Source organism: Exophiala mesophila (genome assembly GCF_000836275.1).
Source record: "Exophiala mesophila strain CBS 40295 unplaced genomic scaffold supercont1.1, whole genome shotgun sequence".
Taxonomy (NCBI): domain Eukaryota; kingdom Fungi; phylum Ascomycota; class Eurotiomycetes; order Chaetothyriales; family Herpotrichiellaceae; genus Exophiala; species Exophiala mesophila.
Window position 1 is genome coordinate 3,861,774 of NW_015622504.1, and position 27,185 is coordinate 3,888,958.

At 48.8% G+C, this 27,185-nt stretch overlaps 8 protein-coding genes across 8 annotated transcripts; 5 read left to right on the forward strand and 3 right to left on the reverse strand.

The window, feature by feature from the left end:
• Nucleotides 1-794: 794 nt before the first annotated feature.
• On the forward strand, nucleotides 795-1,224 carry PV10_01235 (uncharacterized protein; the record flags this gene model as incomplete). The annotated part of the gene is made up of 2 exons (XM_016365410.1): nucleotides 795-844; nucleotides 1,083-1,224. The coding sequence occupies 2 exons, from the start codon at nucleotides 795-797 to the stop codon at nucleotides 1,222-1,224; spliced, it is 192 nt and encodes a 63-aa protein (XP_016229059.1).
• Nucleotides 1,225-2,102: 878 nt separating this feature from the next.
• Nucleotides 2,103-2,957, forward strand: PV10_01236 (uncharacterized protein; the record flags this gene model as incomplete). Its single annotated transcript, XM_016365411.1, has 1 exon — nucleotides 2,103-2,957. The coding sequence occupies one exon, from the start codon at nucleotides 2,103-2,105 to the stop codon at nucleotides 2,955-2,957; it is 855 nt and encodes a 284-aa protein (XP_016229060.1).
• Nucleotides 2,958-3,144: 187 nt separating this feature from the next.
• PV10_01237 (uncharacterized protein) lies at nucleotides 3,145-4,245 on the reverse strand (the record flags this gene model as incomplete). Its single annotated transcript, XM_016365412.1, has 1 exon — nucleotides 3,145-4,245. One exon carries the CDS (start codon nucleotides 4,243-4,245, stop codon nucleotides 3,145-3,147), a length of 1,101 nt encoding a protein of 366 aa, XP_016229061.1.
• Nucleotides 4,246-6,191: 1,946 nt separating this feature from the next.
• Nucleotides 6,192-8,250, forward strand: PV10_01238 (uncharacterized protein; the record flags this gene model as incomplete). Its single annotated transcript, XM_016365413.1, has 4 exons — nucleotides 6,192-6,413; nucleotides 6,487-6,545; nucleotides 6,630-7,303; nucleotides 7,373-8,250. 4 exons carry the CDS (start codon nucleotides 6,192-6,194, stop codon nucleotides 8,248-8,250), a joined length of 1,833 nt encoding a protein of 610 aa, XP_016229062.1.
• A 1,538-nt stretch (nucleotides 8,251-9,788) lies between these two features.
• Nucleotides 9,789-10,918, reverse strand: PV10_01239 (uncharacterized protein; the record flags this gene model as incomplete). Its single annotated transcript, XM_016365414.1, has 3 exons — nucleotides 9,789-10,058; nucleotides 10,115-10,623; nucleotides 10,672-10,918. The coding sequence occupies 3 exons, from the start codon at nucleotides 10,916-10,918 to the stop codon at nucleotides 9,789-9,791; spliced, it is 1,026 nt and encodes a 341-aa protein (XP_016229063.1).
• PV10_01240 (uncharacterized protein) lies at nucleotides 9,803-13,581 on the forward strand. The gene is made up of 9 exons (XM_016365415.1): nucleotides 9,803-10,070; nucleotides 10,234-10,632; nucleotides 10,683-11,459; nucleotides 11,513-12,024; nucleotides 12,074-12,127; nucleotides 12,177-12,236; nucleotides 12,287-12,316; nucleotides 12,367-12,436; nucleotides 12,486-13,581. Exons 3-9 carry the CDS (start codon nucleotides 11,369-11,371, stop codon nucleotides 12,641-12,643), a joined length of 975 nt encoding a protein of 324 aa, XP_016229064.1. The 5' UTR covers nucleotides 9,803-10,070; nucleotides 10,234-10,632; nucleotides 10,683-11,368; the 3' UTR covers nucleotides 12,644-13,581.
• A 146-nt stretch (nucleotides 13,582-13,727) lies between these two features.
• Nucleotides 13,728-16,153, reverse strand: PV10_01241 (exodeoxyribonuclease III). The gene is made up of 2 exons (XM_016365416.1): nucleotides 15,760-16,153; nucleotides 13,728-15,712 (listed from the first exon to the last, which is right to left on the reverse strand). Exons 1-2 carry the CDS (start codon nucleotides 15,977-15,979, stop codon nucleotides 14,091-14,093), a joined length of 1,842 nt encoding a protein of 613 aa, XP_016229065.1. The 5' UTR covers nucleotides 15,980-16,153; the 3' UTR covers nucleotides 13,728-14,090.
• Nucleotides 16,154-16,530: 377 nt separating this feature from the next.
• Nucleotides 16,531-26,835, forward strand: PV10_01242 (uncharacterized protein). The gene is made up of 2 exons (XM_016365417.1): nucleotides 16,531-26,442; nucleotides 26,501-26,835. The coding sequence occupies exons 1-2, from the start codon at nucleotides 16,950-16,952 to the stop codon at nucleotides 26,539-26,541; spliced, it is 9,534 nt and encodes a 3,177-aa protein (XP_016229066.1). The 5' UTR covers nucleotides 16,531-16,949; the 3' UTR covers nucleotides 26,542-26,835.
• Nucleotides 26,836-27,185: the final 350 nt, after the last annotated feature.

A 27,185-nucleotide genomic window follows, 5' to 3' on the forward strand; every position in this document is an offset into this window, starting at 1 on the left:
TATCATGGACACGTCAGTAGTGACTCAACAATACCCCGCCAAACCACAAAGGCACCTGACCGAGCTGGCACGGCAGGAGCCCGGAACATGACGCACTCTCTGCCTATCCTTAGGGCTACTTGGCCCTCGTGCCCTCCAAGTGTCTGCGATTAACCTAGAGCGACTTAAAGAGGCAACCTTGGCTAGAAATAGAAGCAGTGTAGTACTCCGTACAGCCACAATCTCTCATCCACGTCGTCATGTTCGATGCAACGTGGGACCGTGCCTGGATGTGTAGCATATACATATGTCACCCATTTTCCCTTGCCTATGTCCTGTCCCCAATCTCTCGTGATTTGACAATGTGCAAGTCATTGCCTTGAAAAAGTGCAGTTTGGTGGACAACAGTCACAACCTGGTCCAACGCTAATTACTCATCCCAACCACCCCTCCGTCAGACGCCTATCGGTGCTTATCGAGCCTGATCCTTAGCAACATAGCCCCTCGGCCCCCATTGTTCCCCCCAACCACGCCCACTCAGCAACCACTGTGGAGTCAAGCCGGTCTGATTGACCAGGTCCAGTGGCCGCCAAACAAAGCCAAGTGCAGTTAAGCTCCTTATAACAAGCCGCCTGTGCTCTTTCCCCCCAGCCGATCCAAGTTCTTTCGCCCGACTTTCGAGCTTCGACTCAACTCCGCACTTGAATCCTGCATCTCAGCTTCACCACAATTTCATCTTCATCTCTTACGAGCCATCGATTCCTGTCATCCAACATCCTCAACTCTCGTATCACTTTCCAAATCCATCGCCCAACATGTCCAATCAATCATACTATAACCAGGGCCCACAATACCCTCAACAGTCGTAAGTTTTGGTTCGCCCACAATATTTCACTTATCCTACAACTTGGGCAACGCCTGGTTGCCTTTCCAAGATTTCTCTCCCCGCGTGATCGACCACGCATTGGGTCCAACGCTGTGTCACACTCTCTACAACCTTGGGGCTGTGCGAATTTCTTGCCCTACTTTGCACCTACCGATTCTTCTACCCGCATGTCCCTCCTAGAGCATTCATAGGCTGACTTTGTCGTCTTCCCTCTCAGATATGGAGGCGGATACCCTCCTCAAGGGCCACCTGGAGGCCAATATTACCAACAAGGTCCCCCCATGCAGTATCAACAAGGCCCCCCTCAACAGGTCATTGTGAGGGAGAAGAAGGATCGAGGATGCCTAGCTGCCTGGTAAGCATCACCCAGTCCTGTTGTCTGTCAAGAACTAGGCTGATCCACTTTTCCGCAGTCTGGCCACCCTCTGCTGTTGCTTCGTCTGCGAAGAGGGCTGTGAATGCTGTGCCGATTGCTGCGAGTGTGCTGCCGAATGCTGTTGAAAATTTGACGTTCATGCATGCGGGCGTTTCTTGCAGAAGTCACACTCATGTGCCCCGGGGTTTGGATGCACATATTTCCCAAGAGCAGGTGTTGGTATTGGTCTCATCATTGGTTCGCGCATTGTGCTTGACACACGAAATTTACTCAGACATCCAATCTCAACACGTTTCAGAGCCAGGTTCTCCAAGTGTCTTTCGTTCTCTCCGCCCAGTTCTCCGCGTGAGGCATCCACCTTGAATCATGACAAGGCATCAAACAATCAAAGCCACAATTAACATCAAGCCGCACAAGCCTCCAATTCTGTCATGATATCCAGCAAGCCCTCGAAAGCTACCAGTGTCACCATCCCTCACGGCTTATCCACATACCCCACAATGCTTATAAATAAGATACGCGCTGCGGAGAAATATGTCAGATCTAACATGGAGGCTTGTGCCGGTCATATGCTACTTTTGAACTGGAGCATTCCACCTTTCCCATCATCGCAAGGACCTCGATGTAAGTCCGCACAGGCTCGACCCAGGCCCACTTTATGACGGCGAAATTGTCATGCTCAGAATCAAAGGGCGTGGGCAGAAGCATAAAAAAACATCCTTCTTGGCCCCAGACCTATCCCGGCCCGGCGCATCAACCATACTGACATGTATATAAAATCTTCTTTGTGCTTTGATCATGCATCGATGAGGAGAGCCGAAATATTTAACATACCTAGCTGCTTCCCATCTAACGTACAGAATGACCATCCAACCTCTCGCAACCGAAAACATCATCATCCGTGGGCATCGCATCGCATATGGGACCTACGGCGCTGGAGAACCGATTGTGTTTGTTCACGGAACACCATCATCTTCGCTGATATGGCGCCACATCACCCCGCGATTGGTGTCTGCGGGGTTTAAAGTACACGTCTTTGATCTTCTAGGCTATGGTTTGTCGGAAAGACCATGGGATCCCGAAGTCGACACATCCATTTCTGGCCAAGTACCCGTCCTCCAGGGTCTGTTGGATCATTGGGGTTTGAAGAAATTTCATCTGGTGGCGCACGATATTGGCGGCGCGGTTGCACAGCGATTCGCCATCTTCTTCCCCCAATTCATCCAGTCTCTAACCATGATCGACGTCGTCAGCTTTGACAGCTACCCCTCGGCACGCACCAAACAGCAAATGCTCAACGGGATAGAGCAGCTGATAAAGACCAATGATAGTGACCATCGCGCCCATTTCAGAGATTGGCTCCTCTCCGCCGTCTATCATAAACAACGCTTCATCGATTCAAGCCTCGACCCATACCTCGAATACATCTCCGGACCCGTGGGTCAACCCAGTCTCTTCTTCCATCAGGTGCGTCATTACGATTCAAAACATACCATGGAAGTCGCTCCTCGCTACCATGAACTCGGCAATCGACCTGTCAAGTTGATATGGGGTCGTGATGATGCATGGCAAACCCTGGTTTGGGCAGATAAATTGAACAAGGCCATCCCTGGGTCAGAGTTGGATATTATTGACGAATGTGGTCACTTTTCTCCAGAGGATCAGCCGGATAAGATTGCCGATTTGCTGCTGGAGTTTTGGAAGAGATATTCATGATTCTGTGGCACGGGGTTTGGTTTTGTTTTGCGATGAGGCTTGTTATTTAGATGTGTGAATGAGAAAAGAATGTCTCATATCGATTTCATGGTTCGAGGACCACTGATTTCAACTTTGACTCATTATATGTGGAAGTTCCTTTTCTGCTTCTTAATTTTTGGTATATGTTGTGCTATATCGACTTTCTCTAGTGATCGTCATCTTCAGAGTCAGATTCACTCTCAGCCTCGCCGTCGGCCTCGTAGTCAGAATTACTGTCGTCATGATCATCACTATCCTCATCCATGTCGACGTCACTAGATGCATCGCCCTGCATGATGACCAAATCATCATCATCCACTCGAATCTCTTTGCGGCATCCAACATGCGGATCAGCCATATGATCGGATTCTTCTGACAATCGAACGACCATTCGCTCATACAACGCCACCTCATCTTCCGGGCCGAGAGGTTGATCGCACCAGAGACATGTCGGTGCCAAGCCGTCCGCACACTCGCGAAACCAGAAGATAATGCAACCCGGGCAAGAGATGAACTTACAAGTGGTGTGGCTAACAGGCTTCCAGTTATCCACCTGCAGACTCGCCATGGAAAAAGTCTTCTTGATCGCTTCCACGTCTTCGTTGCACATATAGCGTTCCTGCCCTTCGTCCGATCCAAAACCCGGCCAATCGAGGACATTAGGATTGATATATCCCTCGAAATTGGGATTGATTCCTCGATTAGTCAGGCGAGCCATGGCACTCGCGTCGTAGATATCGTCAAAGACATTCTTCGACAGAGTTTTATTCACCTTGCGCCATTTAGTCACCAGCTCAGTAATCTCAAGAAGCCACGCAGCCAGATGAACACGGAACTTTGCATGTTCCAGAACCTTACCTTGCATCAATAGCAACTCTTCCAAACATCGCGCCATGCGCCATGTCTCTCGTAACTTGGCTTTTGTCGGAACCAGGCATCGTCGGCATACCTTGATCACGGTCTTGGGTGTGGGCACAAGGCCATGATAGGGTGGGTTTTCCTCGGTGTTGTGCTTCGTGAAGTTTGCCTGTGCAGTCTCTAGCTCATCGAGAACCGAGCGAACGGCTCCTGATGTCAAGTCGGCGTCGTTGAAACCGGTCTGGTCTACAAGCTTTTGGTATTGCTCGAGCAAAGCGAATAGATTCTTGGAGGAGCTAATCAATTCACCCTCGAAGGATGTCATGCTCTGCCACACGGAGTGGACTTTTTGGTAGTCGTCGGTTAAAGCGTCGACGGCGCGAGTTGGATTGGTTGGTGTACGCATCATTTTCAGTCGGTCGGTTGATTTCTTGTCTTGGGTTTTTGTTCGGTAAGCTCGAGATAGTTGCAAGACGCAAGTTGCAAGTTGCAAGATGTAGAGCTAGTGAGATTACCGATGTCTTAAACCGATTTGAGCGCGTATCTGTGTGATGACGAGAAGAAGAGGAATTAGAAGAATACCTCTTTCGACTGATGAATACATATATATATATATATATATATATATATATATTTCTCGCTTCACAAAAGGAAACTGATCGTCCTTTGTGTTGCGGCCGAAGGTTTTTGTTGCTGTTGACTCGACCTTTGTTGGACAATGTGCCTTTATCATCGACATTGTAACGAGAGCAAAGAAGACGTCGTCCTGGAGATGTCCGCTGGGAGTATCCTAAGCATTTCGTCTTCAGGATGAGAATTGTAGGTACTGGCAGATTAGTTATTCACCAGATACTCTGACATCGTAATTCAAATATCGACTTGTGGTGATCGACTTCTCGTATCCACAACGGTGAGATCCGTGCCATGTTCAAGTAGCAGCTTGACAAGGCGAGCGTTTTTGGCTTGCGCCGCTGAATGCAATGGCGTTGGGAGCCCATGGACGGCCGATATCTTGAACGTGGCAGCGATGTAGAGGAAGAATCGATTAGCACAACAGCATTTTCGGCATCACAGCGACTCTGAAAACCCCGTAGCTGCCTACACAACAGGAGTATATATATATATCGTGTTGGGCAAGGCGTAGGGTTCAAGACATGATCCATTCATGGTCCAGAATGACATCTAGTTCATACAAAAGGATGAGATGAAGTGGAAATGATGAGGTGGACGAAGTTGATTGGTTGTCTGGGCTACGATGACCCCGCACTGAGGACAAAGGACTCGCACCCGTTTACTTGGTCAAACTCGCGAAAACTCACCGGCACAATCGAGTCAGGCTTGACCCTGGAAACGGCAGTATGGTCGAGGTTATACATCAAATCGATTAGTGCACAAGTAGAAAAGAAAAGTGTGTGTAGAGGTGAGAGGAGAGTGGGGAGAGAGTGAGGTGCGAGCGGCGTGCGAGCGACGCATGTTTAAAAGCCACACTTTCTAGGTGAGAAGTATATAAGTCAGTGGCCTACTAGTTTCCTTACTTTGTCAATAATGCCATGACTCTCGGAGAACTCGGTTATGCACAGTAAAGTATGTACGCGTACGTCAAAGAGTTGAAACCATAATAAGGTGCCGTATATGACTGGTGATTGATGAACCTTGAGCAGAATCTCGAGTCATGAATTGTGTAAGTTTTCAACGGCTGAGGACACTAATGAATCATGTTATCTCGCTTGAGAGGCGGAGTAATCCCATGCTTGAGTCAGGTCGACGAGGGTACGCACGGTACTTTATTACTACGAGTACCTGTGTGGGCAAACTCTTACTTGGGCGAAGTACCAGCCGCCCGTGCCCATGCCTGTGCCGTTGAAACAACCAAACAAAATACAATCTTCTGACATGTCTATCAAGGAACCCATGATGAAATGACAATTCTCGAGAAGCAAATCATTTATTTTAAGATGGACGAGATGTATATGACACGTTGGAAGCAGCTGGGAAAGATCCAGACCCTCCCACTTCAAGGGCTTATGCCCCGAGGTTTGGTAACTTTCGGGTAATGTTTTCCATCCCCTTCTAAACTTCGACAAAAGTATGGAGTTGAGCTGGGGCCTAGGGCCCTTTACCCCCCGAACGGCCCCCAGAAAAAGCTGGGGGAATTTCGATCCGGTGGTCTGGGCAAGCCATCGTTCTTCTACTACTAATACGCGTAAGAGACCACACCATGATATAAAAACATTCACGGTAGGCTCACTCAGTGGGTTTTACAACCTCTCCTTTGTTTTCTCCCTTTCCTACTTCCCATATATGAACCAGAATTGAGCTACGAGCAACACATCAGCTCGATATATATATTCAAAAATGGCTCACAGGGATGAAGCCTCGCCAAAGGCCAGTACAACCATGGGTCCAGCCATATCGGCCAAGGAGTCACACAGCCAGCATATCGACGATGCCGACGTTGTCAAGACTGCCCATCTTGATGGTACGGTCGATCTCGTAGACCGAAGAGCCATGGGTGGCGCTTTGGAAGAAATGCCCAAGGGCTATTTCTTGAGTATTCACTTTATTGGGACCGTCATGGTATGTTGTTGCCAATCGAACAAATCTCCTTATTTCTCAAGACCTCTTGCTGATATTTCTCTCTCTCTCATAGGCTTGTTGTCTCGGTAGCATTTGTGCATACCTAGGATGGGTTCTTCCAGCAAATACACTGTACGTACCTGTGTCCTGCAAAGCACTGAAAAAGAAACAAAAAAAACCACAAAGCATTCAGACAGCCAGCTGATGATAACCTAGGTTGCTCATCAACGAAGCCATTGGCCCTTCTCCCAACATCAACTGGGTCGCCACCGCCTGGACACTAGGATCCGGTGTTGGCTTCCTCCTCTTCGGCCGTCTGAGTGATATCTTCGGACGGAAATGGTTAACGCTCGGAACCAACGTCCTCTCCCTAATTGGATGTATCGTCGGAGCCACCGCCAACAGTGTGGAAGCCCTCATCGGTGCCAACGTGTGCAATGGCATCGCCGCCGCCGGTCAACTCTCCTTCAGCATCATCCTGGGTGAACTGGTACCCAATAAATACAGAGGTCCGACTGTCGTTCTGGTGTTTCTGTCGTCATTGCCCTTTGCCGTCTTTGGTCCTGCCATTGCTCGCCTCTTCATCCTCAACACGGCGGCAGGTTGGCGCTGGAGTTACTATCTCGGCATCATCTTTGCTGGCATCACCGTCATCTTGTTCATGTTCCTCTACCACCCTCCCAAGTATACCCAACTTCACGTGCACGGCAAATCTCAATGGCAACAATTCCGCGAACTCGACTTTGGCGGTCTCTTTCTCTTCTTGGCTGGTATTGTCCTGTTCTTGATCGGTCTGTCCTGGGGAGGTCAAGCGTATCCGTGGTCTGATGCTAAAGTCATCTCCACCATCGTCGTGGGCGCGGTGACATTGATTGCGTTTGGGTTTTATGGTGAGTTTCCTTTGAAGATGAAATCTCCCTTTTGTTAAATCTTCCATACTGACATCATCCTCCCTACAGAACAATACGTCGTCAAAGGCAAGGGAATCATGCCACCGAGGATCTTCAAGAACATCGGATTCATCGCACTCGTGTTCTGTGCTGTGATTGGATCTATGGTTTATTACTCGATGACGATCCTATGGCCCACCATCCTCGGAACCGTGTTCACCACAGACATTATGAAAATCGGCTGGCAATCCTCCGTGGTCGGCGGTGGAGTGCTACTCGGCCAAACCATGGGTGGTCTGGGCATCTCATATCTCCCCAAGGTCAAGTGGCAGACCATCATTGCATCGGTCTGTTCATGCGCATTTGTGGCATCCTTGGCTTCGATACACGCCGATGGACACGCACAAATCATCGTGCTAGGTATCTTCGCCACCGTCAGCATCGGCTACGTCGAAAACATCACTTTCCCAGGCGTAACACTCCTATTCGAAGCCCAGGACATCGGTCTAGCCGTCGGCGTCCTCGGCTCCATCCGCGCCATGGGTGGAGCGGTCGCTCAAGCCCTCTACGTCTCCATCCTCACGACTCGAGTCTCGGAGAACCTACCTGCCTATGTCGGTCCTGCGGCCATTGATGCCGGTCTGCCTGAATCGTCTCTACCTGCATTGTTCGCCGCCTTGTCAGTGGGAGATTTCAGCACCGTCGTGGGTATCACGCCTGAGATCATTGCTGTGGCAGCTAGCGAGATGCGTCGTGCTTATATCGACAGCTTCAAGATTGTTTTCTACGCCACCATCCCATTCGGCGTGCTTTTGATTGTGTTTGCCTTCTTTGTGCCCAATATGGACAACTTCTTGCATAAGAAGGTCGCCCGTAAACTCCAGCATCGCAATCAAGATGATCATGTCGTGTCGAATGAGAAGTCGGTCGGCGAGCATGCGGTTTGAGATGGATGGAAATAAGGTTACTTGCATTCATTGCAATAGATACTAGGTACTCCGTACACACACAATGGTACAGAAGGTTGCACAAAATGAGGTCAAGATGGCAGTACTGTACTCTCCCAAGGTACTCTCGGTAGTCATGTAGTCACGTTGTGTTATGTAGGTTATTCTCGTCGTCAGACTTGTATGAGTCAAATAACCAAGAGTCAAACATCAAGACTGAAGAAGCTCTGAAGTCATCTGACATCTGCAGAAGAGGTGCTTGACTTTGACCTGCCGTTTGCTTGTTCGTTTGTCGACGCGACGGCGCGACGCGACGCGACACCATGCGTGTCGCTGAGGTGGATAAGTCAGTGAATGAATGAAGAAGAAAAATTGAAAGTCGGGAGGTTGGTGGCTGGTGCCTGGAGATAACGAGACTTGAGATCGGTGCTGCTGAAAGCTGGAACAAGTTCCAGACGGTTTGTCGATCTGAAATTGATGTCTAGAAGGGAGTCTGGAAGAGAGAGAAAAGGGGGGTTTCCATCACGTGCTGAATATTGATTGATTTGTTTATTTGTTTGCATCAATGTGTGTTTATGTGCGTTCACCTCGACTCTTGGCATGAACTTGATGATATTTCTGAATATGTCCGGAAATGAGGACGAGGATGAAGGATGCAGACAAAGGAGAGATAGTTTGGTGGGCGGAAGGTGACTTGATATACAAAGCAACCTTAGCACACCCGCACCCAAGTGAAGCGTAACAAGGGTGCAAGGGTACATCCATGCAGACTACGAGTACGAGTATGCCCTCTGCTCTCGTTCCAGTCCCCGAACTCATGTCCATTGATCATCAAGCATTAAGTATCATGAATTAAGAAATAGGAATCAAGAGTTGGGTATCATTAATTTGAAAAGCACACTATTGTTTTTTTGGCTGAGGCTATGATCAAGAAATCAAATCCATCAAGATGTGACTTGAATTGACTTGACAATCACCCCTTTGCTTGGTCTATCTACATTCTCTGATTTCCTCGAGTCTGAAATCTCCTTTCCAGTGCTGTCCTGTCCAGTCCAGTCCAATGGGACCAGATGCGCGCTGCCCTCTGGCCGTCAATTAGTCAGTCAGTCTTTTGCTGCTGATGCGCTGTGCGCTCCTGCGCCGTGCTATGCTGCGCTGTGAAAATGCAATTCATGAAAAGTGCTGTACTCCGCAAGTTGCCAATCGAAGGAAGTTCTTGGGCTTGCTTTGAATGGTACACTGGTACGATGGTAACTTTTCAATTCAATTCTGTTCTTGGATTTCTTTCTGTGCTGGTTGTACCATCGATGGCATGCCTTTGCATGGCGTGGGTATCATTGTGATTACTGTTGAATGCTTTCTGAACTTCTGGATACCTTGTTTTCTGGGTTTCTGAGGGGATGGCGGTTGGACTAAAGGCTTGGGTACCGGCGTTGGTGAGGGATCGTCGCAAGTGGATCTGTATGGAGATGCGGCAAACTTTCCGTAACCTTATTCGTAGAACATGCCTGATATCACACAAAACCTTGGTCCTTCTCTTACATCTGGTAGCCAGACTTTCCAAAGTCGAAGAGCTCGCTGACATCGAGGTCGAATGGGTCGAAATCATCTTGGATGATGCGAGGGTCGAAGCCAAGAACGGGTTCCATGTCAGGATGGAAGTGGTAGCCGAATTCCAACTGATCATAAGCAGCCTGTTGGTCAGCAGTGACGGCACCAATGGTCAAGTAACCCTCTGGAACATGGTCACTTGAGACACTAGAAGGAGTCGCTTGGGCGGAAGTGATGTAGTTGGTCTCAGCATCAGTCTGCTTAATTATGTGAGTATTCATTGTAAACCATGGAGCTTGAAAGAATTTCTTACCTCGAACTCTGGAGTTGTCGCAACACCCTCTGCGAAGTCTTGCTGGGGAACTGGGGCCGTGGCGAAGGTGATGTCGTAGTCCAAAGAGTTCCACGGATCTGACTGCGCTGATTCGGTAGAAGACAGACAGTCATCTCTATCAACCAGTCCCTGCTTGTAGCAGTGCTCGACCAACTCATGCACAGAGACATTGGTTTGTGGAGGAAATTCCAGGTTTGTCGCAGCTGCGTCGAAACCATCAACTCGACGAATGGCGTCTTTACCCTCATTGGTTGTGACAGTCCAACCCATCTTGACAAGATACTGGTCGGCTGGGACGACAGGGAGAAGAGGAATAGTGGTCTCAAGGAACTTTTCAAGCGAGACCGATTCTGAGTGACCATCGCGGAGGTCAGAGAACGCTTTGCCCAACAGACCGAAAAGGTTGCGGCGAGGTTCCTTGGCCCACATCTCTCGGAGGAGCCCAGACTTGTCCATCTGTTTGCCCTTGAACACCGATCCATAGTATGCTGTTTAACGTCAGTTGTCTATCATTGATGAGAGAAAGAGTAACTTACATCTAAAGCAGATGAAGCCGTTGAGAACTCGCTTTGTCTTTTTCTTGCCACGAGAGTTCAGGACTCGAGCCGCCGGCTTGGAAACCTTGTTCGCATTCTTTGGCTGCATCGCATCAGCAGCAAGACCTTTCGAGTTCTGCGCAGTGAGTGTTGCAAGGGTTTTGTTGATGTCGTTCAATTGTGCTTCGGTGAGATTTTCGAAGATTGCGCTCAGTGTGGCCTGAAGCTGTGCCTTAGTTGCGGCCATCTTGATCTGTGTTCAGCAGATGAAAGTGGAAGCGGGACGCTCGGGCGCTGAACAAAGAAACTGGTATGTGAGACAATCGTTTCGACTCAACCACACAGCGTTCAAGGTGATGATTAGAATATGAAACCAGTCGATCAAGACAGAGATCAAAAATATTTGTGGTTGATCTGAAAGTGGTGGTGGGCAGAGAGAGAAAAATCCCAACCTCTCTAGTTCAATTTTTGCACTTCACCCTGCTGGACTTCACTCCCTCACTCCAGGAAAATACTAAGCAGAACCGATACTATTCTTTCCGAAAGAACAATGTCTCTTCATTTACTATCCCCATGAAAGCGCCCAGCCACTGCAGACTTTGTCATCGCAGTTGATGGTGAGCTGTCGGCTATACTCGACGTCCGGCTTCAGTTCTTTTAATACACTCATATCCCGCCAATACCATACAAATAGTTGATGCAGCCCTGCGACATCATGGACACAGATTATTTAACTTCCAATTCGCCCACCATCAACGGCGAATACAGCCATCGAGGTTGCGTCAATAGTACGTGTGCATCTCACCACTTGCTATCTTGAGCTAACATTCTCTGCGTGCAGGTGACGGTAATGTCGAAACAACATGTAGCCTGAAGTACCTCACTTCTCTTTGTCTGGAAGTGCTTCGGGCCAGATCTGCGCCAATGGTTGAGCTCGCCACAGATGCGGACGAAAGCTCAAGAATTCGTCGTCTGCAGTTTGTTTCAACAGAAGTTCGAAGACTATTTCAGAATCCGGCACTCTTCCCTTCAGATGCTGCAAGAGTCAGATTTGCGTCCATCATAGCATTGGACGCTAATCTACAGTTCGTCGAAGCTGTTCAGGCCCACCTGATTCGAGCGATACAAGAAGAGCTAGACAGCCAGAATCGGGAATATAGTCGTCCGCATTACGTCGAAGGGAGCAAAGGGTGGGAGAACTTTCTTTGCAATATGATGCCTGGAGTAGCAACGAGCAATCGCCCTTCAGAGACCACACCCAAGTCTTCTCTCCAGGCAATTCCGTCAGTCGGTCTGAGAATAGTCGGAGACCTGTCTCGACAAGATGATAATATTATTGTGTGGGATGTGCTGGTGAGTATACCCCATCAGTCTGCACCTGTCCTCTAACTGACTGGTACAGAACCCCAAGCCACCTGAGATGCCTCCCGCTGCGACTACCAGGCTGATTAACATTGTACGTTGAGACTATCTCGAAATCGCTAGCCATGTCTAACTTAAAGCAGGACAACCCTGCTGATCAAACTCCAAATCCTGATATTTCGCTATCACAACAAAGCTACAATGTAAGGGGCCTTCTCACAGTTGAAATATTTCTTGGCGCTAATTGAGACAGACATTCATACAACCGAATCCATATCGCGAGGTATGACCAACCTTCGCACATTTCCAACCGAAGAAGCTGACCATGTACAGGACGAGACTCTCCGGCTTGATATTCCGATACAAGGCCCTGAAGCAGTCGAGGATTACACTGCCCTGATTGGTGAGTACAGCAGCATCTGTTAGAGGAAGACCAGGGCTAATTCGAACAGCCCGTCTGGAAGCAGATCCTCCACCTGCAGGCCTGCCTGTCACGAATATGACAGGTCTTAACATCTTTCCCATGGTTTACCTTCGATCTTGGCGACCGCCGACAAGGTTGGCAGATCTCAAACACCGTGAAAGACCGCGCCCGCCAGTAAGACGTTGATTGAGTCAAAGGATATTTGATGAGCTTCGAAGTCAGCCTCAAGCAAAACTTCCATCTTGAAGGGCGGCCTCGCCATCTAGAACCTAGATGCGACATCCTGGGCTCTGAGTCTGCCCTCCTCCACTCATCCAAGCCAGCTTGCCAACACAGCAGCACCAAAATGAACCCAAATGCCAGATCCATCTTCTCGTCAAGAGTTCATCATACCAGCCTCGAGGCATGCCATCACCAGACGGACATTCATTCACCACCAGAATTGTTCCTCATGTACATTCCCAAAAAAAGAAAAAGAAAAACAAGCAAAGCCAACGAAAAAAATTTACCCTGCCCCCTGCCCTCGCCCCTCGAGCTCAACATTGCCAGCATTGCCACATCAATCGATCGATGCACAGCACCGCAGTGCACCAGCCCCAACTCTCAGAAAGAGTGTGGGCCATCAGCTCAAGAAAGAGCAGGATGCAACTCAAATCAGTTGCAAGAAAGAAAGAGAAAAACATACACAAACTGGAACGACACCCAGTCACAAAAAAAAAGCAGAAAAGGACAAAAACCAAGACGAAAAACTCACACCCACAAAAGAATAGAGAGTCAGTCAATCAGTCAGTCAGTTTCATCAGGTCATCAGAGTTTCCAGACAAAGTTTCATTTCCTTCCCACGGGGATGGAATCATGGAATGAATCATGGATGATCAGTCAATGATCAGTCATACTGCGGAGCTTGAACTTGTTTATCGCATCATTGGGCAATGGGCATTGGGCAACGGGCACAGGCATGGGGGGTCAGCCTCGATCGAAATCAACATGGTTGAAAGGGAAAAAAGCAAAGTTGAAGCTACAGATTGTGGCTATTGGAGGACAGGAATCAAACCAAACCACAACGGGGTTCAAAATGTTCATAGGTCCGTAGTCATTAGGATAGTAGAATTCACTTTCGCAAGTTTGGTGGTTCCTTCTGATGGTCGGTACAGTGATGTAGTTCTTGTCGCCGTTGATTGAGGATCACTTATATGTATATAGTTGGATAGGCCGTGAAGCGGGAGTATGGGAAGACAGAGCATGGATAGGTGTCATGTTGAGATGGGAATAAGGTAGGCACTTGGGACTTGAATTGATATACAGCAGCCTGGACGTGGCTACCAGATGCTAGATATGTACATGGTCTGTGTTCAGCTATGGACAATATGGTGCTGGTATGTCAGTGGCACTCATATCCGCTGGATCGTTGCCACTGATTCAACCCTCGAGTCGGCCAGCGCAGACACGGTGCGATGTGATGAACAAGGCCATGGAGCCAAGAGGCAACCGTCCCTTGGAAATGCCTTTTCTCGGGAGGGTGAAGAGACTGTGGATTTCCATATGTGAACGACGTGGGAGTCATCCCTATCTCCCAATCACAGTGCAGAACAGTGTCCTGCGTCAGGAATGTAGAAACAATGAGCACACCACCTCAGTCTGGATCTGGAAGATGGGCATCCCAATCACTTGCCCAGATAAAGGTGCCGCATCTCCATTCAGTTCCTCTCTCCTTGTTTCCACTTGGCCCCAGTGGACGATTGCACATCCAAAAGGACCGCCCACAGTTAACGCCCGGCTTTTTAGTCAACATGGTTTTGCAGGCCTCGCCATGGTCACATTTTGGTGCGACTGGCTTGGCAAATAACTTGCCCCATGTTTTCTTGGTCTCAAATGAAGTAGCTTCATCCATGATGAATGTGTCGGATTTTGTGGGTGATAGGTCGAGGGATTTGGTGCTAGAGGGAGGTGGTTGAGGAATGTCAGACTCGTCAGCAATGACTGCGTCGTTGACCGCTGGAGAAGCCGTCGCTTGGGCGGATGGTATTGGGGGTTTGGCGGTGAAGAAGCCTTTGAGACTTTTCTGGCCTTTGTTGACTCCGTTCACAGGTGTCTGCGAACCCGTCTTGGTTCTCTTGGGAGGGGCAGGAGTGGGAGCTGCTCCTGGGCGTTTGCCATTGATGGCTTCTGGCTTTGGCATAGGCGTAGAGAATGAACTTTTCGAGTCTGTGTTGGCTTCTCTGGTAGCCATAGCCTTGTTTGGCGACTCAGTAGGGTTGGTGATGGGGACTGCGGTGGGTGTTTGTTCTGGAGTATCTTGTATTGTGCTTGTCGACTTGACGCCAGATGGCTGCCTTGTAAACATGTCACGGATACTGCGTCTTTTGTCGAATTCTTGGATCAATCTACCTGACATGGGAAGAAGATGTTTGTTGGTCCAGTCGTGCTGTCGAACACCATTCTCAAACATGCCAGGTGGATTGACCATGTCGAGGACATGTCTCTCGATCTCCCCAACCATGACTTTGTCCTTGAAGACAGCATAGACTGGACAGTGATCAGATCCCATCAGGCCCTCCTGAATATCAGATGCACTGAACCAATCCTTCATGTCATGTGTGCAGACAACATAGTCGATTCTGGCACCATAGTTGCCAGGTCTTGCATTGACTTTGGTCTCCCAACATGTGTACATGCCTTTGCGACCTGGATGGAAAGCCCGGCATATGTCCCACATGATTGGAGTCTCCCTGCCCTCGTCCCTCTCGCCATGGACTTTGCCACCGACGAGTAGTTGATTGAACATTCGTCTCGCAGGTGTCGAGATCCACTCGATTGGATTTATGTCATTCTTCCTCATAGATTCCTCGGCGGCTGCAGTGTCAATCTCTTCGCGGGAAATATTCAGGTCACCAGTCCAGATAACTCGTTTGCCCATTTTGACCAGATTTCTGATTCTCGAATCCAAAACTCGAAGAAAGCTGGTGCGGAAGTGTGTTCTTGTCTCATCTCTTTCTGCGGGACAGTATGTACCAATCAGGACAAAGGCTGGGAACTCGAGAATGACGCATCTCCCCTCGGAATCGAGTGTCGCGGGGTCGAAGTCAGCCTGGGAAAGTTGATCGGCATTCGGATAGCCACCGATTTGTTCGTCGTCGGGCAAGTCTCGAAAACTGGTTGAGGAATTGGGAGGAGTGAGGATTCCAGTGATGCCTTCTTCTGCTCGAATCGGGGCACACGTGGCAGAACGAGTGTAGATGACGACTCCAGAGTAGCCTTACAATATCAGTGGTAGTGACAAGATATAAACAGTGCAGCCATACCTTTCTTGTGTTTTGGGAGACTCCAGTAGTTGTCCCACCCAGGGACGAGGACCATGTCATCTCGAAGATCCTTTCTCTGGATTTTGGTTTCTTGAAAGACGACAATGTCGGCCTCGAGAATGTCAAACATAGCATCAAAAGTTCTTTTGTCTCGCCATGGTTGGTATCCGAAAGGATTGCGGATGCCATTGACATTCCAGGTGGTGATTCGAATCCCCATTGCTGGCTAGGGTCGTCGCCGCCGCATCGCAATAGCGACGAGAAGGAGGGAGGATGGCAAGCAGAAGAAGATCTTGGTGGAGAGTAGGAAAGAAGACAAATACCAGAGAAGCCAGTGTATGATGTGAGGTTGTTGGAGACGGAGGCAAATCAATGAATGTACCCGCGAACCACTCTACAAGGCGCGTGGACACGGAAAGTTGATGATGTCGTAACTATGGGGCAATTGGCGCGGAGTTCCAGGCGAGAAGAGCCCGTAGACACGGGTCCTTTACACTTATGGAAATGCTTAGGGCGCCTATAAGTGGGATCTTGGGCATGAGAAGCGGGTTGCCACTGAGGCTGCAGCCGGGGGCACCTCCACCAAGAAGAAATGGCAAGTGCGACCGTCGCTTGCTAGCGACATCCTGCTCCTGCCTTTGGTTGTGGACACCTTTCTGCGTCAGAGGTCCCTATACTCCGCACCCAAACCTCGGCGCACTGACGTAATGTATCCCGCAAATTGTAGGAAGGCAGTTGGCAGTCGGCAGACTCAGACATTTATTCACTCCACCTCATCATCATCATTGTCCATTGCAATTTCGTGTAAACTGTTCAGTTCAGTTGAGTTCTTTTTGTGTTGATTGAGGAGTATTTCATTCCCACAATCCTTCTTCTTTCTGTGGTTGAGCAGGTGCCTTGATTCCTCGCTTTGAGTCAACACGTCAAGTGCCCTGTCACTTCCATTCCACGACTACGGCACCAAATTGCCCCGCGCCACACTTTACTTTTTCAACCTCAAGTGGCTGTGCGCATCAACCATCAGTCAATTCTTCTCAACGCGAATTGTCCAAACTCTATACCTTATCGCCAACGTGTCGACAACGAAGCTTCATTCCATTCCTTGATCCCAAAGTCTTCAGCCTTCACATGTTTCTTCCTGTCTAAGCACAATTGAAACCCCCTGGCCCGGGTAACGGCCCCCAGTCATCATGTTGGAAGGACTGGTGGCAAACCTCCTCAACCGCTTTCTGGGCATGTACGTCAAGAACTTCGACCCTAAGCAGCTCAATGTCGGCATCTGGTCAGGCGACGTCAAGCTCCGGAATTTGGAATTGAGGAGGGAAGCCCTTGATCAACTACATTTACCTATCAACGTTGTCGAAGGTCGAGTTGGAGAGCTAACCTTATCAATTCCCTGGTCTAACCTCCGAGGCAAACCAGTCAGGGTCAACATTGAGGATGTCTTCCTACTCGCAGCCCCCAAAGAAGAGGATGAGTACGATCATGATGAAGAGGAAAAGCGTGCTGTTGCTGTCAAACTTGAGAAACTCGAAAGTGCCGAATTGCTCAAGGAACGCAATACCGAATCCATGAGCCCTGAGGAACAGCAAAAGAACCAGAGCTTTACCCAGAGTCTCGTCACTGCAATCGTCGACAACCTCCAAGTCAGCATCAAGAATGTGCACCTGCGTTATGAGGACTCGATAGCAACTCCAGGCCATCCATTTGCTGTCGGTATCACCTTGAAGGAAATGTCCGCAGTTAGCACGGATTCTGAATGGCGTCCAACGTTTATCCAATCCACGTCCGGAACGACTCACAAGCTCGCTGTCCTCAACTCTCTTGCACTGTACTGGAATAGCGATGCCGAACTGTTTGGAACCGGCAGAGGAGGCGACGTTGGCGCCGCCGCTCAGGAGATTGACAAGGACGAATTGATTGCAAAATTTAAAGAGGCCATCGAAAACACTGGCAATTCTCAGTACCTCCTCAAACCTGTCTCCGGCCGCGCCGGCATCGAGATGGACAAAACTGGCAAAATCGAGAAACCAAAGATCAAGGCCCGCCTTCTTTTCCAAGAACTCGGCTTCATCCTCGACGAAGATCAATATCGCGACGCTCTTATGCTGGTTGACCTAATGCATTACTTTGTCCGCCATCAAGAGTATAAAAAGGAGCAGCCCGACAAGACTCCCAAGGAAGACCCCAGAGCCTGGCTCAAGTTTGCTGGTTCAGCTGTCTTGAACAAAATTCACGATCGTAACCGGAGGTGGACCTGGGATTATTTCAGGGAACGGAGGGACTCTCGGCTGAGATATATTGAGCTCTTCAAGAAGAAAAAGAAAGAACAGCCTCTCACAGACCAAGAAGCCAAAGAGCTTTCAGATCTTGAATTTAAGCTTACGTATGAAGACCTGCGCTTTTGGAGGTCCCTAGCTCGGAGCCAGCTTCGAAAGGAGAATATCGGCGCCCCCAAGCCTGCTCAGAAACAGACGTGGTCTGCATGGATCTGGGGCTCCAAGACCGAGACAACACCAGAAGATGGCGAGTCAGGCATGACCGAAGAACAGCGCAAGGAATTGTACAAGGCCATCGATTGGGACGAAAAGAAAGCAATCGCCGACAGTGTCGATCTTCCACGGGAAACCATCAAGCTTCAAGTCGAATCGAGTCTCCGCACTGGCAGCTTCACCCTCAAACGCGACCCACACGGGAAAGCAAACGAAGTCCTCAAATTGGTCTTCGATAACTTCACTGCCAAAGCTCTTCAAAGGCCGGACTCCTTTCTCGCCGACCTCGGTCTTGGAGGTTTCCGCGTTTATGATGGCACAACCGAAGGTAGCTTATTTCCTCAGATCGTCCGAGTCAAAGGTGTCAAGGAGCAGGACAAAGACGATGTCAAGGAAGAAGAGCCAGGGAGCTTGGACGACGAATCCTCAGATGATGAAGATGGCCCACAAGACCAGCCGCCTTCAGCAGACAACTTGTTTCATCTCGTCTTTGAGAACCATCCACTTGATGAAAGTGCCGATACAAAGGTCATGCTGAAGCTCAAAAGTCTCGAGTTCATCCACAATCCCAAGTTTGTGGTCGAAATCGCCAAGTTTTTCAAGCCTCCTGAAAGACAGATGGAGTCGATTGGGGCACTCCTGGAAACTGCGGGAGCGACAGTCGATGAAATTCGACAACAAACCAGAGCCGGCCTCGAATTTGCTCTCGAAGAACACAAGACCATCAATGCCAACATCGACATACAAGCTCCCATCTTCATCATTCCTGAAAGTATCACACAGGAGAGCACTCTTTGTATGATACTTGACGCTGGCCATGTCAGCCTGAAAAGCGAGCTGGTGAATAAGGAAACCATGCAAGAGATGCACTCCAAACGGAAGCAGCAATATACCAAAGAAGATTTTCAACAGCTTGAGGGTCTGATGTACGACAAGTTCCACCTGAATCTGAGTTCGACTCAAGTACTCATTGGACCTGGTATTGAAGCCACACGAGCCCAGCTCGAGGTTCAAGATGATACAAAGAATATGCATATTGTTGACCGCATCAACATGGACTTCCTCATTGAGAACTCCATCCTACCCAAGGACCCAAGCATTACGAAAATCCGAATTTCCGGCTCAATGCCAGTGCTTCATGCGTCAATCTCAGACCGAAAGTACAAAAACCTGATGAGGCTGATCGATGTTGCCATTCCCAAGTTTAACGATTCGAATACTCAAGTCGTCTCCGACGAATCGACCGAACAAACCAGCAAGACTGTCGAAGACACCAAAGCGAAGAGAAAGTCAGTAGCCTTACTCGAAGCCAAGGACATTCCTGTCATCGATCATGAATCCGATTCCGAAGATGCGCCAGCCGACAGCAAGACTGACAAGCCAGAGACTCCCGCAAACATTCATCAGCGAACATTTGAGATCAAATTTACGGTCGAAAAGCTGCAAGCCTCTCTGTACAAGGCTGATCCCGAGGACAAGAAGCCTGATCAATTGCTCGTCGAACTCGTGGCCGAGCACTTCTTCTTCGACTTTTACCTTCGACCGTATGACATGGCTGCAGAAGTCATTCTCCGCTCTCTGACAGTCGACGATCATATAGAGGATGAACCTCTCCCGGAGTTTAAGCAGATTATCTCGTCTAAAGGATTCAAAGCCGAGGAAGGGAAAGACCTCTTCAATATCAAGTTTGTCAAGGTCAACCCGCAGTCCCCCGAGTTCGAATCGACATACGAGGGCATCGCTACCAATCTCGATGTTTCTGTGTCTACCATCAATGTCATTGTAACGCGGAGAACGTTGCTGACCTTGCTTGACTTTGTACTCACAACATTTGCTGGCCCTGGCGATAAATCGCCAAGTCAAGATGAGAAGCAAATCGAACAAAGCAAGGACTCGGCTGAACTTGCAGCCCCAGCACCGCAGCAAACTGACAAAATACGTATCAAGGCGGCATTGAAAAGTATCGCTCTCATTCTCAACAATGACGGCGTCCGCCTCGCTACTTTATCTCTGAACTCTGGTGATGTCGGTGTCTTTCTAGATGCCGGCACGATGCAAGTCAAGGCACGTCTGGGCAGCTTATCCCTTGTTGATGATGTCAATCAAGGCGCACCAGAAGATTCGTCACTCCGTCGCTTGATTGCCATTGAAGGGGACGATCTTGCCGATTTCAAGTACCAAACTTACGACTCTTCGAAACAGAACTATCCTGGCTACGACTCGGGTATCTTTTTGCGCTCCGGCTCAATCAAGGTGAACTTTCTTGAAGAACCATTCAGAAAGATCATGGAATTTGGGGTCAAATTTGGCAAGATGCAGGCCATTTTCAATGCTGCTCGACAAGCTGCTGCAAATCAAGCGAACCAAGTCCAGCAAAGCGCGCAAAAAATGCACTTTGACATTGTCATCAAGACACCTATTGTGGTTTTCCCACGAGCTATGGTGGATGATCGCCCACGAGACTTGCTCACGGCCTATCTAGGCGAAATCTATGCAAAAAACAAGTTTGTCGGTCTACAAGGCCAGAAGGGCGGACCAATGATCAACAAGCTGTCGGCCGGTATTCGCAATATCCGTCTCACATCCGAATTCAATTACGAGGATGGAGAGTCACAGGAACTGGAGATGATTGATACTGTTGACCTTGATTTTAAAATCAAGTATCTTGAGCATCAATCCGGTCTTGAAAGGCCAGATCTCGAGATTGAAGGAGGGATCTCGCCCATCAATTTGAAAGTGTCGCAAAGTCAAATCAAACTTTTGATGGAGTTATCCAAAACCATTCCAGCCGCTTTCGCAACTGAAAACGAATCAGATGAAGCGATCGCCGAGGAGCTCCCTAAATCAACGACAGAGCCTGCACAGTTGAGTCAAAAGGAAGACCAAGAAGTACAGACTTCACGACCTTCATATCAAGCACCCGAACTTGGGATCAGCGATGAAAACTGGACAAAATTAAATCTGGTCTTTACTGCTCCAATGATCAGTCTGGAGCTGATCCTAGCAAAAGATGACGAACCTCTGGATTCATTTGAAAGTGCAAGCATCTCAAAATTCTCTCTCAACGAGACAAACGTCAAACTACGGATGGTTAGTGATGGCGCACTCGAGTCTGAGCTCCTCATTCATTCCTTCACTATTCGCGACAGTCGAACGAAAGACTCGAATAAGTTTCGAAAGATCATGTCTTTGATCAACAATGATGTCCAACAGCAGTTCATGGCTAGTGTTTCCATCTCTGGCGGTTCGAAACGCCAGATGATTGTCATGTTGACAATCGACAGCCCTAGGATCATTGTCGCCCTCGACTATCTCTTCGCTTTGCAATCGTTTGCGAATAGCGCTTTGGCGTCTGATGAGCCGCCGCCCATATCCGATGTGTCCGAGATCTCTTCCGAGGACGATCCCCTCAGCCCACAAGATGAGCAGAGAGAACTGACTATAAGTGACAGCCCTTCACCGGAGGAGAACTCTATGGATGTCTCGTTCCGCATTAATATTGTGGATGCTCAAATCATCCTCATCGCGAACCCTGCGATTTCAAATACCGAAGCCATCGTCCTAGGCACAAGAGAAGTCCTCGTCTCTCGACAGAATGCAACCACCCTTCAAATCACAAAAGTTGGGATGTTCCTATGTCGGATGGACAGATTCGAGACAAGCCGTTTGCGAATCTTGGATGATTTCAGCGTTCAAATGTCCATGGACAGCCGCACTCAAGGCAAAGACTCATCCCTCACATCCATTCATATCGGAATTGAGCCACTCGTTCTAAGACTCTCCCTACGGGATATCCTCTTGGCTATGCAAATAGTTAGCAAGGCATCATCAACTATGCCGCAAACCCAGATGCAAGAAGATTCTGAACCTCGAAAGATCAAAGAGGTCAAGGGCTCGTCGAAAGCACCATCCACAAAACGCAAGTCCATCGGAGGAGGTACGACTACAACGGCAAGAAGATCCCAGCGTAGAAAATCAATTTCCAAATCCGGTTCAAAGCCAGGCCCGCCAAAGAAGTCGGTGGTCATGAGTCGAGAAGAACTCGTTGCACAACTCGACGGCATCCGTGTTGTGCTGATCGGCGATATGCACGAACTGCCACTTCTGGACTGGAGCGTCAAGAAGTTCGATGTTGACGTGCGAGACTGGTCGGGGGCAATGACCGCAGACACAAAGTTCGACACATTTATCAATGTCTACAACTTCTCCAAATCAGCTTGGGAACCATTGATTGAGCCCTGGAAATTAGGCTTCCACATGTCCAAACAGACGCAGCCTGAGGTCATGTCAATGGAAGTCTACTCACATAAAAACATGGAACTCACAATCACGTCCGCTACAATTGCACTAGCGTCCAAGTCGTTCGACTTTTTGTCCACCGAGGAGGATATCCTGTCCAAGCCAAGAGTCGCAGATGCCCCGTATCGAATCCGGAACTACACAGGATTCGACCTCAGTGTCTGGGCCGATGAGAAGAGCGACAATGCCAATGCCGCCAAGCTCAGTGATGGAGAAGAGTATGCGTGGCGTTTTGAGGATGCCACAACCATGCGTGAGAAGCTCACTCCAGAAGGCAACGCCGGCTTGGTAGGTGTCAAGATCGAGGGCAGTGGATTCGACAGTGTCAGTCGCATTCCCGTCATTCGTGAGGGTGAGACGTTGTACAATCTCAAGCCGAAGAAAGATGGAGTTCAGCATCGGTTGCTTGTCGAGGTCACGTTAGGATCGGACAACGTCAAGTACATCACATTCCGATCACCTTTATTGGTGGAGAACAAGACCCAGATACCCATCGAAATTGGAGTCTACAGCCCTGAGGATGGTCACTTACTCAAAATCGAGAAGATCCCTCCTGGAGAGGCCAAGCCTGCCCCAGTTGGCGCAGCTTTTGTCCATTCGCTCGTCTTACGTCCTGACCAAGGTTTCGGCTATGGCTGGTCAAACGAGCGTCTTTTCTGGAGGGATCTGTTGAAGCGATCTACTCGAACAATCACATGTCAGACGGAAAGTCGAGATGATTCGCCACCATTTTACTTCCAAATGCATGCGGCGTATAACCAGAAAGATCCGATGACCAAGTCCTACCCGTATATGCGTATTCAAGTTTCGGCACCTATCGAGGTGCAGAATTTGTTGCCTTATGATTTCAGGTATCGGATATATGACAAGAACACCAAAAAGGACTGGACCAACTTTCTGCGTAAAGGGGGTGTCAGTCCGGTACATGTGGTTGAACTCTCTCACCTACTTCTATTGAGTGTCGACATCGAGGATACGTCTTTCCGGACCAGCGATTTTGCCATCATCAACAGCAATACGCAAGAAGACTTCCGCCGCGAAAAGACACTCCAGATAAAGGATGAATCTGGAGCAATGCTTCGGTTGAAACTTCACTATACCAACATCAAGGACAGCGGGGGAGCCTTTAGAGTTTCGGTCTACAGTCCATATGTCCTCTTGAACAAGACTGGACTGGACATGAGCGTGCAAAGCAAAGCATTCTTTGGCTCTTCCAGACCTGCCGCTGCACATGGCGCACGAACTAGCTCCGGAAAAGGCAAAGCCCTACCAATGCTTTACTCATATGCCAGCGACGATCGGAAGAATCGGTCGCTGTTGAAGATAGGTGACTCGACTTGGAGCAAACCACAGAGTTTTGACGCCATTGGAAGTGCTTATGAGGTTGTGTTACCTTCAGCAAATGGTCGATCGGAATTACACGTGGGGGTGTCTGTCACCGAAGGGGAGGGCAAGTACACCTTGAGCAAGGTGGTCAGTATGTCACCTCGATTTGTTCTCAAGAACAAGATCGGCGAAGACCTGGAACTACGTGAGCCAGGTTCCTCCGAGGTCATCAAGCTCAAGAGCAACGACCTTCAGCCCGTCTACTTTATGAGACAGAATCCGGAGAAGCAGCTTTGTTTGTGTTTCCCCGGTGTCAACAATCAGTGGTCATCTCCGTTCAATCTGTCCAATGTCGGCATGACACACGTGAAGCTTGCGAAGCATGGCCAGCGGCAGAAACTGATTCGTGTTGAAATCATCCTGGAAGGTGCAACATTGTTCCTCCATTTCAGCATCGAAACGAAACATTGGCCATTTTCTATGAGAAATGAAAGCGACACAGAGTTCTTGTTCTTCCAGGCCAACCCGAACATTACAGAAGATGAGGAGGAAGACCGTGGGAGTGGTTGGAAACCCATCCGCTATAAATTACCACCACGAAGCATTATGCCATACGCCTGGGACTATCCTGCATCCAAGAATAAGGAGCTTGTCCTTACTTCAAGGGGTAAGGAGAGATATGTCAAGCTCGCTGAGATTGGCAACTTGATTCCCATCAAACTCCCACCAGATGATCGCAACAGTCCCATGAAGGTGATTGATGTCAACATTGTGGCGGACGGTCCAACCCAGACCCTGGTTCTATCCAACTACAAACCATCAAGGTCGTTATATCGCCAGAAGACAAATGCAACCACTACATCACAAACCAGCTTGAATCAAGGCTTTGAAGTCAAACAGATCGAATCTGAAGTCAATTTCAAGGCAGAACTTCGACTTGCTGGCATCGGCATCTCCTTGGTCAATACCAAGATGAAGGAACTTATGTATCTTACTTTCCGTGAGATCGAGTTCAAGTATGGTGATTCGAAGCTCTACCAGACAATCAACACAACCATCAAATGGATACAGATTGACAACCAATTGTATGGTGGCATCTTCCCAATTCTGCTATATCCGAGCGTGGTTCCAAAGACTGGCAAGGAGATGGAAGCGCATCCAATCTTCCACACAATGGTCACTCGAGTCAAGGACGATTCTTATGGTGTGCTGTACATCAAATATGCCACTCTCCTTCTACAACAGATCACCATTGAGCTTGATGAAGATTTCATTTTCTCCATGCTCGATTTCCTCAAGGTTCCTGGTGCCTCATGGTCGGAAGAAAAGGAAGGGAAGCTCTGTGATGAAGATCTCGATGTTCCCGAACCAACCCTTGAGCAACAAGGTCAAGATGTGTATTTTGAACTCTTACACCTCCAGCCCATCCAACTCGATCTCTCGTTTGTGCGCACAGAGCATGTCAACGCCGAGGACAATTTTGTCAACAGTCCTCTCATGTTCCTAGTCAATGTCATGACCATGTCTATCGGCAATGTCAACGATGCGCCAATCAAACTGAACGCTTTGATGCTGGAAAATGCCCGCATCTCCATTCCAGCACTTATGGCCAACGTCCAGAACCACTATACCCAAGAAGTCTTGCGACAAGTACATATCATTCTCGGGTCGGCCGACTTCCTCGGTAATCCTGTCGGTCTCTTCAACAGTGTCAGTTCTGGAGTTGCGGACATTTTCTATGAACCTTACCAAGGTTTGGTCATGACAGACCGACCTCAAGAGTTGGGTATCGGGATCGCCAAGGGTGCAAGCAGCTTTGTGAAGAAATCCGTCTTTGGATTTAGCGACAGTATGGCCAAATTCACTGGATCCATGTCCAAGGGTCTTGCCGCTGCAACGCTTGACAAGGAATTCCAAGATCAACGTCGCATGTCCAAGAGTCGTAATCGACCAAAACATGCCTTGTACGGTGTGACATCAGGCGGCAACGCCTTTGCGTCAAGTGTTGCCAGTGGCATTGGCGGGCTTGCACGACATCCCCTCGAAGGCGCAGAGAAAGAAGGTGCATTTGGGTTTGTCAAAGGTGTCGGCAAGGGTATGCTTGGACTCGCCACCAAACCGGCCATTGGTGCTTTTGACCTTGCATCCAATGTGGCGGAGGGCGTCCGAAACACAACGACCGTCTTTGACGCCGAAGGTCTTGACCGAGTTCGGCTCTCAAGGTTCATTGGCATGGATGGCATCGTACGTCCATTTTCACAAAGAGAAGCATTAGGACAGTTCTGGCTCAAGACATGCGACGATGGCAAATTTTTCAACGAGGAATACATTGCACACTTGGAGCTGGAGGGTCGAGATATGATGGTGATGATTACCTATGACCGGATCTTGATGATCAGGACCAAGAAGTTACGCATGGAGTGGGATGTCCGCTTGACTGATGTCCAGACCATTAGCAAGGAGCGAACAGGAATGAGCTTTGGCCTCAAAGGGGGGGCCAATGGTCCTTTTATTCCTGTTGCTGATGAAGGCAGCCGCAATTGGCTATACCGACAAATTGCAATTGGTGAGTTTTGTGCAATTCCAGGAAGATGGACATGTTGCTAATCATTTGGGTCTTCTAGCTGTCAACGCCTTCAACGACAAATATAATGCTAAGGGGTAACTAACTCATGACATCTAATTACGACTGCCGGATTCTACCCTGTATGTACGAATGGGATCGGCTTCAGCATAGCATTGGCGTTGGTTTTATTGCGATTAGACAGTGTTTGTGGTTACTTTGGTCTGTGGTATCCTTGGTCTGGCTCTGGGAGTGCAAAGCATACAAGGCACATCTGGAGGGTTGGTAAATGTAGGAGGTAATGGAAAATATTTCGAGCTTGTCCTGTTATGGTCTTCAATCCATATCATTCCTTTAGTCCCTTTGTATATCTCATCTTTGTCTTTGCTTCACATATCGCGCCTTCACAACTTGGTCCCCTGCTAGACGGTATGACAGTGTGTTCAGCAGTAGTAGTGATGGATGGGCTAGAAGTCCATGAAGCATTATCAAGGGATGGAGTCCATCTGGAGTCTGTGATTCGATTTCCTTAGTTTTATATTATACGCTGGTGAACACGCGCTGAATTTCAACTCGTCCCTTTGGACTTGCACTACTCTCCCTCTCAGCAACAATAACGATCTCTCTCTCTCTTATTCCTCCTTACAACCTCTTCCCTTCCATTTCCAAGCCCCCATCATTTCACTTCCCATTCTTAACACTCACACTCACCTTATCCAGATCCGAATCTTGAGTCAAAAGCGAGT